A 16,098-nucleotide genomic window follows, 5' to 3' on the forward strand; every position below is an offset into this window, starting at 1 on the left:
CTATGAAATCTATGAAACAACCCAAAGCTCCTTCATCAGTGATACTTCCAAATCAGTGTTATCCCTTTGTTTTCCATCCCTTGCTGTAACACCTTGCATTTGGTTTAACTAAACCCAAGTTTTGCACTCAATGCAGGGGGTCACTGGATGAAATTCTCTGGCCTGAGCTATACAGGATGTCAAGATGGATGATCTGACAAACCTTCTGGCCTCAGCACCTGTGACTCTGATTGGAAGCCATGGTAGAAGTAGTATGGTCCATTCAGTTTACCCACTGACCTAGCATCATAGGTTGACCAATAAATGGCTGATGAAGCCACCCCTTCTTTTCACATTAGAACTGGTGTTTATGGTCCCCTAGCTCAGACACGCAGCTTCCCTTTGCTTGGGAGTCTGCATCATGTACTCTCTAGTGTGACCCCTTTTACTTTGTGGTTTTGCTCCACAGCAGAGGTATCCCAGGGTCTTCTGCTCAACATGGGCAGCCTGGGCTGAAGACACACAGATGAGTTATTATGATGCCAGCCAGTAAACGGCAGTAATGCATACTTCCCCTCTGCTGAGGCTGCTTGTTGGCACTCCACAGGGATGTTTCATTGGCTGTCAGCAGTAGTCTGTGACACATGGCTGACCAATTCTGAATTCGGACAATGGAGGGGAGAGGAGTAGTAGACAGACATATGCACATACATACACTGAGTCAGGTTCATTCCTGCCAGTAGGAACAGATGGACAGACACACACATACATACACACAAAGAGCAAGCCTTACCTCTGTCACCTGGGGACAGCAGGGACAGACACGCACATACACATTCAGTTTCCCTCATTTTATACCCTGCTGACATTAATGATCTGGATTCTTAGTTCGATTGACATGGTGCCAGTCTCACTAGTGCTGCACCTTTGTGCCGTGAAAGGTGATCAAGTACTCTGGGTAGGCGTGGTCATCAAAGAAGGTTACAAACATGGTGGGACGTGAAGCCAAGTTGGCCACACTGTCATATCGGCCACTTCCATCTGGCTTCTGTGGGGGCAGTGCCATCTTCTCCTCCCCTCGGGTGAACTGCCCCGTCAGCACCCTTGCCTGGAACATGAATCGGTGCCCAGAGGAATCAGGTTCGGCATAGAAAGCAGATAGGGAGGCATCCACACCAAAATATAGACCCTGTCCATAGAGTCCAACTGGGAAGAAGAGACGAGAGAACAGGGACAATCAACATATAGACAGCGAGACAGGAAAAGAGGGCCTTTCCACTTTAGAGGGCATGAGTTCCCATCCTGCATTAGGAGAGGTTGATTTAGGGGTGTGTGGAATGGGAAACAGGGTTTTTCCAGTTTATGGAGACACTGGTTCCACTTTAGACCCCAAGAAAGGGAACTGGCTGGCTCAGGTGGTAGGGAATGGGACATGTAGGTTTCTCCCTCAGCGGGGGCTGGGTTCTGATCTGGTCCCAGGACAGTAGGACTGGCTGACTTGCTGGGTGGGGAATGGGGTACAGGCCCAGGTCTCCCACATGCCTTTGTCTGAATCACCCCACACTCACACCTACCTTTCCTACAGGTACTTTTGAAGCCAATCTCCTGGATGGAGCAGCAGTTCTCAGGCTGTGTCCCATGGTAAAGGATGCGTTCATTCTTCACCCCCAGGGGGTTCTTTGTCACCATCCAGCTGCGCTTCCAACAGTAGGACACCCATAGGAACTTGTTCTGGACCCTCTCTATCTACAGGGAGATAGGGAAAAAGCACACTGTGGGTAAGGCTAGGCATTGCTAGCCCCCCCTAGGGCCATGAGGTAAGTCAGGAGAGTTTTCATAGTAATTCAGGGGCTTTCTACCTCACTCCTTACCAAGTTATATTGCCCCCACTTTTCTAAAATCCTGGATCTGCCTAAGCATTTCAACTAGCAGCTTCCATGTTAATCCCCATAATGGCTGCTTGCCCTTTTGTACCTCTGCCAGCTACTGCTCTTGCTGCTGCAGAACTGCTCAGTTAACCCTCTGTCTCATTCTCTATACCCACTTTGGCTTCACAGTGACCCTAGGGCCGAGCCCACCAGTCCATCATCCTAGTCTGAAGCTCCTCCACCCACTGGGGTACTAGGGTCCCTGACCCACTGCACTTACTTTGAGGATGGAGAACCCCTTGGCTGTACGGTTGAAGCCCTTGGCCACCTCCTGGTATTCCTCTGAGCTGGGCTGAAGCTCCACCATCTTCACGAGGCCCTCACCCATCGACTCCCAATGTGGGGCAATGACCTTGTCTGGAACAAAAATAGTTGGAGGTGGGGGTGTGGGGGAGTCTTTAATGGAGAAAGGCCCTGGATCTCACTTCCCCAATCCTGCCAGCCCTCCTCCACCCTAGGAGCCCTGATATCCAGCTTACTGAGAAAGTACAAAGGAATGAAGAGTCTCACCCTCCAAGCAGATCTCCCTCCTGATGCTGATGGTGGTCTTTCTGCCTGGCACAAATCCCTCTTGCTTTAGCAGGTCGACCTCCGTTCTCTGACCCTCCCATATGATCACTGTCTTCCTCTGCTTCTTCCCATACTCACTCTCCAGTTGGTGGCTGATGGCTATATCAAATGGGGACCATTCCCCATGGGACATGTGGTACCACTTCACCAGCCCATACAGGACCTGTGCATCCACCTGCTTGGCCTGGGCAGCCTGGATCTTAGCATAGACAGCTGCCACAGCCTTATCCACATCTTCTCGAAAACCACACACGCGGAGCACATTTCCCCGGGTGCGACGGAGGCTGAGGGGGAAACGATAGGAGGATCTCCTGCTGAGGTCTTCGAGGGTCTGGTCACTGAAAGCCACTATCTCTGCATTGCAAATGCTTTCCTCATAGAACTGAGTCATGAAACCAGACACAGCTCTCTTCACACAAACCACTTTGTCCTCTCTGCCCACAACCCTGATCGCCAGCCTTTCCGAGGCCTCTGCAAATGGAGAGAGTGCTCCTAAATGGGAAGCAACAGCACAGGGTGAGCCACACTTACAGGTAAAGAGGAATTTCATGGCTGTGGGTCAGGATTGAAGAGCACTTGGAGAGCCATGGGGGAATAAACCCTGAGCTGGGGTATCAATGAATGTGGCTTGGGCATAGGAGGTGAATTGGCAGAGCTGTGAGTTCAGGCTTCTCATAGTTTCAGATTAATTCCACTTGTTGGTCAAATTAATATTGGAAGCTTGATCTCCATCAAGTAAAGTTTGGGGTTTTCAAAGTGTGCTTAGGCCTGTAGTAGGGACTAGACAAATCTATGAAGGATAAGACCAACAGGAGCGACTAAACACAGTCAGGGATGTCACCTTAGGCTCAGGACATCCGTAAACTTAGGACTGCTGGAAACAGAGAGGGTTTCACAAGGGACAGGTCACTACATATACCCTGTTTGTTATACTTAAATCTGAATCATACCCTACTCACCACTTTTGGAGACAAAATACTGGACTAGACGGATCCTTGGTCTGACCCTGTCTTACGGCTTAGGTTAGGGCCAGGATTAATGGTACGGTTAATGTTGTGGCTTAGGTTTTAGGGCTTAGGTTTGTGCTAGGGCTAAAGTTGGACTACTTCCTTCAGCATCCTGGAAGCCCCATTGTAAATGACCTGCCCCACAAACTATCCTGGAATTGCTTCCGTTTTATCTGATTGCTCTTACCTTTCTTGCCTTTTGGAAGCTTCCTTAGATCATCTATCTTCTCATTAACCAAGCTCTAGAGAGAAAGGACAGAGCTGCAGTAAGATGCTCATGCTTGTGCTAGTTCCTTCAAAAATGCCTTTTTTTTTGTGGCAACAGTGCACTGCTTCTGTGCTCACCCACCTTGCTGTGAGTGCAGAGCTAAGTCCTAGGTGCACACAGCTCCTGTCTCACATCATACTCAGTCTCACTTTTCATTATGTGTCTTTATACGAATTCAACATTTGTGAAGGGCAAGGCCTGCCAGCCCTGTACCCCAGGTGGAAAAATGGAGAAACAGGAAGAAAGGGAAAGGGCAGTCAGGGCAGACCAGGGAATGCAGTGCAGGACCTCTAACCACCCCCAATCCTTCCTGTTATAATTCATAGGTCCCACTCCCAGCCCCTGGATCCAGGATCTTCCCAGAGGCAGGAATATAACCAGGCCTTCTGGTCCCAGTCCCCATGCTTTAAGTCATGAGAGGTAGGAATTGGATCTGGGAGTCAGAGAATCAGACAGAAGCTGGGCTGGAAGGGACCTCAGGAGATCATCTAGTCCTTCCCCCTGCCTGAAGGAGGGTCATCCCATGCAAATCCTTGTCTAACCTGTTACAATCAGTCCTATTTTACACAACCACAAGGCATAGCTCCTTAAGATGCCACAGATAGAGCAGGGGGACCACGGCAGCCAGTGTCCTGCTGCTACAAGGGTTGTTAAAATCCACCTGAGAGATCCCAAGAAGAGGGCCATGCCCCCCTGCTACAGAAGGCAAATACTCTGCGGTCTGGAAGAGCCTCTCAGGACAAGTAGCTGACACAAGCAACCTCGATACTTTGATGGTAGAACTTTATCCGTTTATAAAAGGGATTTGATGTGGGGCCTGCAACAGGAAGGAACTGGACTCCAGTACCCAGGAAGTCTGTTTCCAGTTCTGTGTCCCAGACACTTTAACCAAAACCCCCTCCACCCTTCCTAGGTCACCAACAGCCAAAACTTGGGTATCTAATTCAGGCCCAGCCGCAGCTGAAATCTCAACAGGCTCTGTATGAACAACCCCTAGCAATGTCTTACCTGCCCCCTCTCCCAGTCTGTGCTCCAGGTTCCTCCTCGTAAGCTCACCACACACTGTAGCTGTTGTCCAAGACCCTGAAGGAAGCTTTTTCCAGCCCCAGTCAAGTACTCCTCAAGGGCCTGGTCCCTCACAGCCACTTTGCTGAGGACCAGGGACAGTAAGTCAGCCCTGACAGCCTTGCGGGCTTCTTGCACATCTTTTCGGAGTCCCTCCAGCTCCAGCGACAAAGCCCCAGGGCTGGAGCACACCTGGACCTTGACCTGCGGGTTCTCCCAATCCATTATGCGCAGCAGCTCCTCCCCAACCTCCACTAGCTCTGGCCTGAGAACGGCCAACCTCTCCTGCACCAGGGAGTTATTGTCGAGGTATTCCCTGACAGCAGCCTCTGCTTCATCAACATGGGGATGGAGACCCACCATGGTCAGTACTCCCTGGCTGGGTCTGTCAAAATGAAAAGCTACATCCTTCTTTGCCCCCAGCCTGGCCAGCAACTCGGCCCATTCTTGACACTCCGTGGCCCAACGCAGTCCTTCTTCTATCAGGACAGTCTGCTGGCACACCAGGTTCATCAGCAGCTTTGCCGCTTCCTGCAGCTTATTCCAGTCCAGCCCAGACACCAAGACATCTGTGGGGGTTTCCTGAAGGGCAGAGGAAACTGTGACGCACAGCAGGACAGGAATTTCCCTCTCCAGAAAGAAGGCCTCAGAGAAGACCTCGCTGCGGAGTTCCTGGACAAACTGAGCTTGAAGAGGTGACAGAGGGACTGGCACCACCCTGAAGTCTTCAAGTAGCTCCTCCAGCCGTCTCTCTACTTCAGTCACCTGCCCACAAGGCCCCTGCAAAGTGATGGTGGCTGGACTGCCTTGATGAAGGTCAATGCTCACACGGTGTTTGGAGAGCTGGATCTCCTTGTCCAACATGTCCTTGACAATGATATATCTGTGTATTGGTTCAGCTGGATATTGCCTGCTCACCACCTGCTTCTGGAAGGCCTTCATTTGCAGGCTCTGAAGGAACCGTGCCATCTCACAGACCAGGCCCACAAAACACATGCTTTCATAAACTCTGATGGACCCGAACTTTTCCACCAGGGACGGTTCATCACTCAGGGCTCCCAAAAGGTCCATCTGGAGCCCACGCTGGACTGTAAATTTCTCTCGCATGGATCGGAAAGCTGGTTCCCAGCTGTGCAGGTCTGAGGACTTGGCTCTGGCCTGGAATAGCAGGATACCCTGGGAAGCATAGGCTTGAAAGCCATAACCGGCTGCCTTCAGTTGTCCTTCAAATTTATGCAAGGTAGCTGGGCTCTCATCCAGGTATCGGAGAAAGAGGGGGTCTTCCAGCTGACAGAACCCCACGGCCTCTGCAGGAGTGAGAAGATCACAGCATCATAGAAAAGCAGGGCTGGAAGGGACCTCCAGAAGTCATCTAGTCCACCCCCTTCCTTGAGGCAGGCTTTTTTCATCCTTGTCCAAACCATCCCATGCAAATCCTCATGTAACCTGTTACTGAAATACACAATCAACCCTGTCACCTAACTACAAAGCATAACACCCACATCTGCCACAGGAAAAGCAGGAGGATAACGGTGCTCAGTGTCCTGCTGCTCCAAGGGTTGTTAAAATACATTCACACTCCCTGCACTGTAATCACTGGGCAATGCAGTCCACCTGACAGTGAACAAGGGTGCGTGCTTGTGGACTGGGGATTTCCAAAAAGCCTAGGAGAATTAAACACACAATTCCCACTAAAACTGCATAAACCAGGGCTGACCAAGAACCAGTCTGTGGGCTGGAAGCCTTATCATCCAGCCTGTGGGGCTCCCCATGGGTCTGGAAACTTGGCAGTGCTCTCTGCATGGGTGCAGTCAGAGCTGCTCAGCTGTTGGCATTAGGCCTGCAGTGCAGATGACTGGGGAATCTCCTGCGTTAACTCAGCTCTTCCTTGGTATTCACAAGGGACTTTGCATCTCTTACCAGTGGGCGTCTTGATGTATTCAGCCACCTGGGAGAGAAGGGGGAAAAGGTATCCATTTGTACAACTGATGTAAGAACTAATCCCCTCCCCAAACTGGCACACAACCCAGGAGTCCAGACTTCCAGGTGTCTTGTCACTACGCCAACCACCAGCATCCATGCTGTTCCTTAAGCCAGGAATCCCAGGTCCCAGCCCCCAGATCTGATCTACTAGACCCCACACTCCTGCCTGTCCCAACTCTGGTGACCCAACTCCCACTCTGATCTGCCCCACTTACCAAGCCAGGAGGAGACAGGCCCGGGGCGCAGACAATCTGCACCAGCTTCATCCAAGTATTAGGCTTGTGTTTCAGGAAGTGGTTGATTTCATCCAGCATCACACACAGGGCCTCCTGCTCCTTCATCCCTGCCCCAGAATCTGGCTGTATCAGAGGGAAGGAGATGGACCGCAGGAAAGAGCCATAGAAAGAGCTGAGGCAGCTTTGCACAATTTGACGGATGACCTGCTGGGGCAGAGAACAAGAATGGGTATTTCCTAGGCCTTAAAATAGGAACAGACTTGGTAGTCCTAGCTCCCAGCTCCTTTGCTAAACCCTGTTCCGCTTCCAAAGCTAGGGAATCAAAGCCAGGCATCCCAGATCTCAAGTTACATCACCTGTGCTATAACCTGCCATTTGCCCATCCTACTCCTGCACATTCTCTCTCCCCCCCACCACGTACAAAATGCCCTCCACTGGTCTGTTCATACAATCTCTTCTTTAACTCCAACATTCAGAAACAAATTTTAAGATGCCTACGTATAGCTAAATGCAGCCATCAGATGGCAGCAGAAGGTCAAAAACACAAGTTACATATCGCTTGTGGTCCTTTAAAAATGATGCAAGTTGTTCAGGTTTTTTCTGAATTGGGTATTATACAAGGAGTCCAGGCTTTTTCTCCCTGTGGGGTTCTCTATGGACAATCAGAAAACTTGCAGCAGTATGAGCAGCTCCAGGAATTAAAAAAATCATGAGCCAGCCCCCGCCCCAAATAATGATGAAACTTAAGTGATTTTTTTTTTTAAGAGAGATAAGAACGAAGGTAGGTTATTTCACTTTCAACAGGTTTATGGCCAGCAGGGATGGTTACATCCTCCAGTCTGACTGGCTGTATAACCCAGGCCATGTAGCATCCCTTTACCAGGTCCAATGCTCTTAGCTAGGATTTCCGTTCTCCGAGACAAAACTGCGCCGCAGCAAAAAAAGAACGGAGATTGCCCTTACAGCTTACAATAAAAGTTTTGATGCTCAATAAATATATTCAGTTTTCAAAAACCAGCTTTCTGTGAATCCTTTGGTTTTCAGGAAAACTCCCACTGTTCAGAAACTGAAGGCAAAATATTGATTTTCCGTACAAATAATATTGGCTTTCAGTAAATAGATTTAGTTGTCAGTGAAATGGTGCGTTTTAAAAAACCTGCTTATGGTAAAAACAAAAAAAAAAAGTTTTTAGCAACACCGTTTGATTTTCAAAAGCTTTTGACAATATTTTTGGTATTCAGTAAAAAAAAAACCCAAAAACATAAAAATCAACTTTCAGTAAATATGTTCTGGTTTTGAACATTTCTTCATGTGAAAAGCTTCAATTTTAAATTGTTTACTAAAAATGCTTTTCAACAATAAGAGCAAAAAATCATTTTTTTAGTTTCCATTTCTTCCAAGTGAAAAAAAAAAAAAATCTCTAGGAAACAGATACTCTTTCCAGGATGTTTCATTGGGGAATGACATGGGGATGCAAAAACAACCTGGTTTAGCCAGTGATATTTGCCAGGAATGTATGTTTGAAAGCCAAGGGAGACTTTCAGAGGCACCTAAGCAAATGTCTGCTTAAGTCACTGGGGTCCTTTCATAAATCCCTGTATCCACCTCTCTGCATTGTCAGACACCTAAATCCCATTATCAAGCCAGCCTCTACAGATGACTTGTAGGTAGGAAAATTGGGTCTAGGCATATAGTACAATTGCTGAACAGCAAAGGGTGGAGGGAGCTCAGGAGCATCTGAGGGAAGAAACGCCTAGTATTCGTATGAAAATCCAGGCATGCACAAAACTAGAGAGGCCACGGGAGCTGCAGCTGAGACCTGTGGGGTGTCTAGTAGGTCCTCCATTACCTGGTGCCAGAGCTGCTCTTCATCCAGCCGCACCACATACAGCAGCTTGCAGTTCAAATCTGGGACAGCATCAGCCGGGACCGTTTTCACCTCTCCTGGACTAGCTTCTCCAAGGTGGGGTGCAGCTGCCAAAGCCATCTCTGCCAGGGCTTGGGCCTCCCGGCACCAGCACCGCCCGTGAAACTCTGAAGCCAATGGCAAGACCACCACATCTGTCTGAAGGAAACCAGAGAGCCAAGCTAGTTGGCTACATCTGCTTGCCCCAGGAATCGCAAGCCCTGCTGGGTCAGAGCAAGGCTAGCCCTGAGGCTGCCTTCTTCCCGCAGAGCAGCAAGAATCAGAGGCATTTAGTTTCCTGTTCAAAACCACCGGTGCCCACCCCGCTCCCAGAGCTAGGGATAGAGCCCAGAAGTGCTGGGTCATGGCACTGCCCCCAATCTAAAGCTGTCTTTTCTTGCCAGGTTGGGAGCAAAACCCAGGTGTCCTGACTCCAAGTCATGCCCAATCTAATGACTTGATCTCACTCATTTGGCTGAGCTGGAATAGACCCCAGGTGTCCCAAATGCCTGCCCCCCCTACTTACTTTCTGGTTTGCCATGGGGCCAGTGACCACTTCAACACTGACACTTTCCTGGGCTTGGAGGACTTTCCCCAGCAGCTCCTGCTGGTTCCCCCCAGTCGGCCAGTACCTCTTCCAAGCTGCATGGAGTGCAGCTGCAAGAGCACCATCTTCGGTCACAACAGAAATGCTGCTGAGTGAGGAGATGCGGTGGCTGCTGGTGAACATGGTCATCACCCAAGCCACAGCCTCTGCCATCCATATGCCTGCAGGATCCACACAGATGACCACAGAGGTCTGCTGTTCCTGGGACGCAGACTGAAGGGCTAGCAGCAGAGCACCTGTTCCCAGCTCGCCAGGTCCCAGATGAGACAGGAGAACATCCACATGGGTGTGGGGAGCCCCTCGTTGGCTCAGCAGCCTCTGGGAGAGCACGCTGGCACCTTGATTTGAGCCTTCCTTGTCTGAGATGCTGATGATCACATCCCCCCTGAGGCCAGAGGCATCCCCGTGCCAGAGGTACAGATTCAGCCCTTGCCGGAGGCAGTAAAACCCAATGACTCGGAGCTCAGCTGATGAGGGCCAGATGGGAGCAGGCCTCACCGCTTTGTTCACCCTGATAAGCATCTGGCTGACGGCCACTTGGGCTGCCAGCACTGCCTCATGAGAGCCAGAGAAGATGATGGTGCCTGCATCCTCCTGGTATCGCCAAGTGACCTCCACCTTCCACAGGGACAGAGCTAAGGCCCCCAGCAGCTGCTCCAGGAGGCGCATCTCTGCGGGGGTGACAAAGAGGGTACTTTTGGTGCAAGGGACCTCTTCATGGTGGCCCTGCCTGTCACCCTGGGAGATCTTTGGTTGGGTCCAGCCCGGAGAACTTGGCCCCATGTGCAGTGCATGGCACTCCTGGTCAACCTTGGGTGCCTCCTTTGTTTCAGTGTTGCCCAAAGTGGGGTGGAAGCATCTGAGAGCTCCCCTCACTGAGGCTACCATCTTCCTGAGGTGGTTTGCAGCTTGCTCCCAGTTCTGCTGCCTGGTGCTGGGATCCCTTTTGTTCCTTCTAACACCCAGGACAGAAGGGCAGGTCAGTGGCACAGCCAGGGAGAATAGGAAGGAGCCAAGTGGATCTTAGTCCTTGTTTGCTTCTGAAACTGTTGAAGAGAGGCCATTGTAAGTCAATGCCAGGATTGCTGGGGGGCTGGATGCCTGGGGTCTCCCCTGAGCAGTAGGTGAAAAGTGGAGTTTTTGGATTGGAAAACTGAATCAGTGCTCCTGGGGTCTAGTCCTAGGCCTGGCAGGAGAGTGGGGTTGAATGGGTTAAAGCAGATGGGGTAGGGGTGGGAGACAGGACCCTTAAGTTTTACCCCAGGTTGCGAGTAGAATCCAGTCTACTGTGTTGGGCCACTGGGGATGGGAGTCCTGGCTTCTTTTCCTAGCTGTGGAAGAGGACTGGGATCTAGTGGGCCAAAGCACGTGGGTTCAGTTTCTCAGCCCAAGTGGCCTCTACTCTTGTAACAGAACCGGAGAACAAGCATCTCACCCTCAGAGCCCAACCCATCAGGGTGGCCCCTGCATCCAACAGCTGCTTGCCAGGAAAGAACAGGAAGGGGAGTGGTGTAGCTGGGATGGGGCTACAGGCTGGGAGGAGGTGAGGCAGTGCATGGGGGGGCTGTGCTGGGATGGGAAGGAGCAAGGCCAGCAGGGGTAAGGTGGGGACAGCATTGTATGGGGTGCAGTTGGGAGGGTCAGAGTGTGGGAGTTAGTAGGGAACTCTTTGGTGGGGGCAGCATGGTGTAAAACCATTGTTTTGGTCAAGCAGGGTTGCCAGCCAAGAGGGATTTTTTAACTTGCAATCTGCAAGTTTTTTTTTACTACAGGGGTTAGTGTTAGACCCTGCCCTTGTCACTGCCATCACGGCCTGAAGGGTTACACTTCCATTACGTAAAACAGATGTCAGTAAAAAACACATTAGTATAAAAGTTTGGTTATCAGTAAAAGCATTGCAGATTGGCAGTGATTTTTTTTTTTTTCCCCTTCGGTTGGCAACCCTGCAGCCCATGCAGGGCTCTGTAAAGCCCAGTGCTTTGTATTGAAAATGGTGAGCCAGCTGTTCAGTACCAGGTGGTGAGCAAAGGAAGCTTCATACTCAACAGCTGCTGGCTGTTTTGAGTACCTCCCCTTGGCCACAACTTTGAGCTGGAAATACCCCATCTCCCAAAATCTCAATGTGCCATTCCTTCCAACCCCTTGTCCCCCACCACCAACCTCCATCCAGCAAGTCTGTCTGCTGACTTTCCTTCTTCCAGCGCCACACTGGACACCTTCTTGGAGATGACAGAGAAATGCTCCTGCAGCAGAATGAAACTTAATTTGCTCTTCTCTCAAGTAATAAACCTCTTTGTGAGAAGTTTCACTTTCCATTTCTTGTTTTTTTTTCTGCCCACTGCATTTCATCCGGGTGGGTGGGGTCAGGAAAGGTTTTGTGTTGGGTGAAGCCACCTGAGGTGAGTCAGAAATCAATACAGCTGGGAAGCCCGTCACCAGCTCAAGTGGGGACCTCACCTACCCAGACAGGTCAAGCAGAAAATTGAGCTGGTTTCTAGCAGGCCCAGCTGAGCTGTCGGCAAAATGAGATTACTCAGCTTCAAAATCCAACTAGTCTCAAGCTGCACCCATGGCCACTGTCAGACCTTTGTTCTGTAGGGGTAAATCCAAGGTCACTCACTGGGGACAGCGAGGCCAGAACCCACTATCCTGGCCCTAGTGTGGTCTGAACTCAATCCACTTGTGCTAAATACAGTCATGCATTGAGTGCAGGGGAGTAAATCAGGAGTCAGCAGTGATTGCTCCAGCTAAGTCAGGGGGCTCTTCCCCAGGTAGTATAAATCAAGAATCACTCCACTGAAGTCAATGCAGCCAAATCTCCAGGTGGTGCAAACCAGCTGTAGTAACACTGCAGTCCACAGAGTCAGGTCTCCAGCTAGTATCCGCTGGCCCATGGCTCCACTGATGTCAGCAGCCCAGATCTTTAGCTGACATAAGCTGGTTGTTGCCATACTGGAACTGATGGGGCAGTGCTGGTTTCTGCCAGCAAAGGAAGTGGCTGATGCACTGTTGTGCTGAGAAGCCCACAGGCAGGAGGAAGCAGTTTGCATAGAGCTGGGTTTGGTCTGGTCTTTTGAAAAATATCTTTCTAGAGCTGGGTAGTCAGCAAGGCAGGCTGGTTTGATAGTTATACGCTGCACCTGGTGGAAAAGGAGACAGGTTACACTTTGTGAAATTGGAGCACTGGAGTAACCCCGAGTCTAATGCTTGTTCCCCGCCCGGCACCCCACAGCTGGCTGCTTCACCGTGCTGGGTGGGCCACCTCTATGTAGCACTGCTGCGTTGTGCTGGGTCCTGGTGCTTCCCGCCCCACGGGGCATGGCGAGTCACTCGTCCCAGTCTAGCACCCTCGTCGTAGATGCACAGGCCCAGGTGCCCATACACGTTGCTGGCCAGGTCTCAGCTCCACAGAGCAGGGTTCACGCGCTGTGGGTGTTGAGCAGCTGGCAGGAAAAGCACGGCACAGGAAGAAGCGGTGGGGCTTGTCACAAGGATGCTCTGTGCGGGTGCTAGACGAGGAGCTGGCCGTGCCAAGCTGTCACCTCTCCGTGCCCCAGAGCCAGCCGCAGCTCAGAGGTGAGCCCCAGTCGCAGAGGAGACAGGCTGGACCGGACCTCCTGAGTCATCCCCGCCCGAACAAACCACCCCATACAATTCCAACACCCACCTCCTCGCCAGACCCCGCATCGCACCCCAGCACCCTCCACTGGCATCGCCCAGGACGGGGGGCAACGCGTGGCACGAGCAGGCTGTGCATATGTTGGGCAGAGCAGCAGAAAGGGGCGGGGAGCAGAAAGCAGAGCAGTGGATCAGGCGAGAAGTCGGACTCAGGGTGGCGGAGCAGAAAGCAGGGAAGCAAATCGGGCAGGGAGCAGAAGAATGGAGGGAAAAAAGAGCGGAAAGCAGAGCAGGACAACAGGCAGCGGGAAGCAGAAAGCAGGGAAGCAAATCGGGCAGGGAGCAGACAGCAGGAGAATGGGAACATAAGAGAAGCAGAAAGTGGAGCAGCAGCGCGGACCGGCTGATCCACATCATCCAGCGTCGAAAGGGTTACCGGCGGGCGCGGAGCATGCCGGGAGCTGTGGTCCGACGCCGCGGGGGCTGCTGGGAGCTGTAGTTGCCGGCCCCACCCCTACGTGCTGGCCCGGCGCTGGGATCTGGCTGCCCTGGCCAGCCCTGCAGCCTGTCTCTGGGCCGGGCATGGTGCTGCCCCCTGCCCTACTGCTAACCCGGGGCTGGGGCCCGAGGCCGGCCTGACCTTGCCCCTGCTCCCCCCAGGTGCCAGGATGTCGGACATGACCCAGGCGCAGGGCGCTGAGCGTGGTGGCAACCCCAGGGCCGGGGGCCAGGCCAGCGCCGGGGCAGCCTTGGACCGTGGCCCTGAGCCGGAGGGTTCAGACGAGGCCGGGGCGCGCTACTTGTGCGCGGTGTGCGGCCGGGGCTTCTCGCAGAGCTCCACGCTGATCGTGCGCCGGCGCTCGCACGCGGGGGAGCGCCCCTACGCCTGCAAGGACTGCGGCCGCCCCGTCGCCCAGAGCTCGGGGCTGTACAAGCACCGGCGCAGCGTGCACACCGGCAAGCGCTAGCACCCCTGCCCCGGCTGCAGCCACCGCTTTGGCAAGCGCTCCAACCTGGCCGTGCACTGGCGCAGCGTGCAAATGGGCGAGCGCCCCTTCTGCTTCCTCGCCTGCCCCAAGGCCTTCACCCGCCACGCCGAACTGGCCGTGCAGGGCCGCACCCACACGGGCGAGCAGCCCTACCGCTGCCCCGACTGCCCCAAGGCCTTCAGCGCCGGTTCCAACCTGGCCCAGCACCGCTGCACGCACCAGCCCGACCGGCCCTACCGCTGCGCCCAGTGTGGCAAGGGCTTTCCCGGCAGCTCGGAGCTGCTGCGGCATGGGCGCAGCCATACCGGAGAGCACCGCTACTGCTGCGCTGTGTGCGGGGATGCCTTTGCCCGCAGCACCGTGCACCGGCACCACCAGTGCACCCACCTGGAGGAGTCGCCCTACCGCTGCGGGGACTGCGGCCGCAGCTTCACCCAGAGCTCCGACCTGGTGGTGCACGGCGGCACCCACACTGGCGAGCGGCCCTACCGCTGCCCCGACTGCCCCAAGGCCTTCACCCAGAGCTCCCACTTGGCCACCCACTGGCGCAGCCACACCAGCGAGCGCCTGTACCGCTGCCCCGACTGCCCCGAGGCCTTCGCCCAGAGCTCGGCGCTCACCGTGCACCGCCGCACGCACACCGGCGAAAAGCCCTACGTCTGCACCCAGTGCAGCAAGTGCTTCCACCGCAGCTCCAACCTCATCCGCCACCAGCGCACCCGCACAGCCGAGCGCCCCTACCGGTGCCCGCAGTGTGGCCACGGCCTCCACCGTCGCTCCAACGTGGTGGTGCACTAGCGTGTCCACGCTGGGGGCCAGGGGCGCCAGGCTGGCGAGGACCCGGCCCACTGCAGAGGTGCCGACCCTGTAGCCCTACGTACCCCCGTACCGGCGGAGACGGGGACTTGGGAATCTCCGCGCTGTGTTGCGAGGACAGAGGACCCTGTAGCCCCCTTGGCCTTGCGAGGAGCCCTCCGAGACGGGGGACTGTAACATCCTCAGCAATCTCATCCTCTCTCCAGCCCTGCAGCCGTGCCCTGCTCCACGTGTACCGGGCATCGGCGTCTCTGACAAATTGGATGCTCCTCAAAGGGAAGTGAAGCGGGGACTCCCAAGTGCCCATACGTGGCAACAGCCACAGTCAGAAAGATCCAGGGGTTGGGCGCTGATGCTGGGGAGATTCCAGCTGCAAGTAAGGGATCGCAAAGTAATCGCAGGAGCGAGTGGTCCAGGGGAAGCGGTGGCCGCTACGTCCAGAGATGCTCTGGTGGCTTGGACACGAGTCCCAGGGTGGAACCTCAGGCCCGGGGGGTTAGAGCAGGTGGTCGTCATCCATGAACAGCATCTGGGCAGATCCCCCGCTTGGTGCCCGGATCACGCAAGAGCTGGTCGCACACCAGCTCCCGACCAGGGGACTCTTGCTCTGCTCACTCGCGGCTCTGCCATCGGTCCCCAGCACCCGAAACGCAGCGTGCTCCGGGCCTGGAGCCCAAGGATCTCTGGGCCGAGAGGGGAGTCGGTGCTTGGGGGATCGTGGATGAGGGTGTTGCGGGGAAGTGGGGCGGGGGGGTGCAAGGGGACAAGATGGTGCACGATGTTTGTAATAAAACCTTTGTGCTGTTTTGCAAGACCAATGAGGAAGAGCTGCGGGGTTTTTTCCTGGTCCAGAGGGCCGTCATCTCCATCCGTGTCCCTTTCACCAGCCCTAGCCTGATGTCTTTGAAAAACGGAAACGTCAGCTTGGGGGGCCCATTTAATAATAATAATAGTAATAAAATCTTAGCTCTAATTATGCAAAGAAAAAACGTGGCCCGGGGGAGAGTAGTCTGAATTGGGTTGCAGCCCCGCAGGCGGCGCTGCCTCGGCCCATTGCACTCGCGCTGCCGGCCGTGAGTCGTTCCCAAGCCGGGCCGGGGCTGGGCATCCGCGGGGCGCCGGCGCA

General features: G+C 53.7%; 3 protein-coding genes across 3 annotated transcripts in view; 2 read left to right on the forward strand and 1 right to left on the reverse strand.

Moving 5' to 3' along the window:
* Positions 1 to 32: 32 nt before the first annotated feature.
* On the reverse strand, positions 33 to 7,440 carry LOC109294765. Its single transcript, XM_019513220.1, has 8 exons — positions 7,016 to 7,440; positions 6,738 to 6,765; positions 4,761 to 6,124; positions 3,672 to 3,726; positions 2,418 to 2,969; positions 2,128 to 2,264; positions 1,554 to 1,725; positions 33 to 1,185 (listed from the first exon to the last, which is right to left on the reverse strand). The coding sequence occupies exons 1-8, from the start codon at positions 7,139 to 7,141 to the stop codon at positions 893 to 895; spliced, it is 2,727 nt and encodes a 908-aa protein (XP_019368765.1). The 5' UTR covers positions 7,142 to 7,440; the 3' UTR covers positions 33 to 892.
* Positions 7,441 to 13,119: 5,679 nt separating this feature from the next.
* Positions 13,120 to 16,098, forward strand: part of PARP2 (poly(ADP-ribose) polymerase 2) — a 22,333-nt gene continuing 19,354 nt past the window's right edge. Inside the window, exon 1 of the mRNA XM_019513225.1 lies at positions 13,120 to 13,125. The gene's annotated coding sequence lies outside the window, so the exon portion shown is untranslated. The remainder of the gene's footprint in view (positions 13,126 to 16,098) is intronic.
* On the forward strand, positions 13,745 to 15,399 carry LOC109294768 (oocyte zinc finger protein XlCOF6.1-like). The gene is given in 1 exon segment (XM_019513227.1): positions 13,745 to 15,399. A coding segment is annotated over 1 exon segment (1,314 nt). The 5' UTR covers positions 13,745 to 13,835; the 3' UTR covers positions 15,150 to 15,399.

Source organism: Gavialis gangeticus, unplaced genomic scaffold (assembly GCF_001723915.1).
Source record: "Gavialis gangeticus isolate Ggan-Ray unplaced genomic scaffold, GavGan_comp1, whole genome shotgun sequence".
Classification (NCBI taxonomy): Eukaryota; Metazoa; Chordata; order Crocodylia; family Gavialidae; genus Gavialis; species Gavialis gangeticus.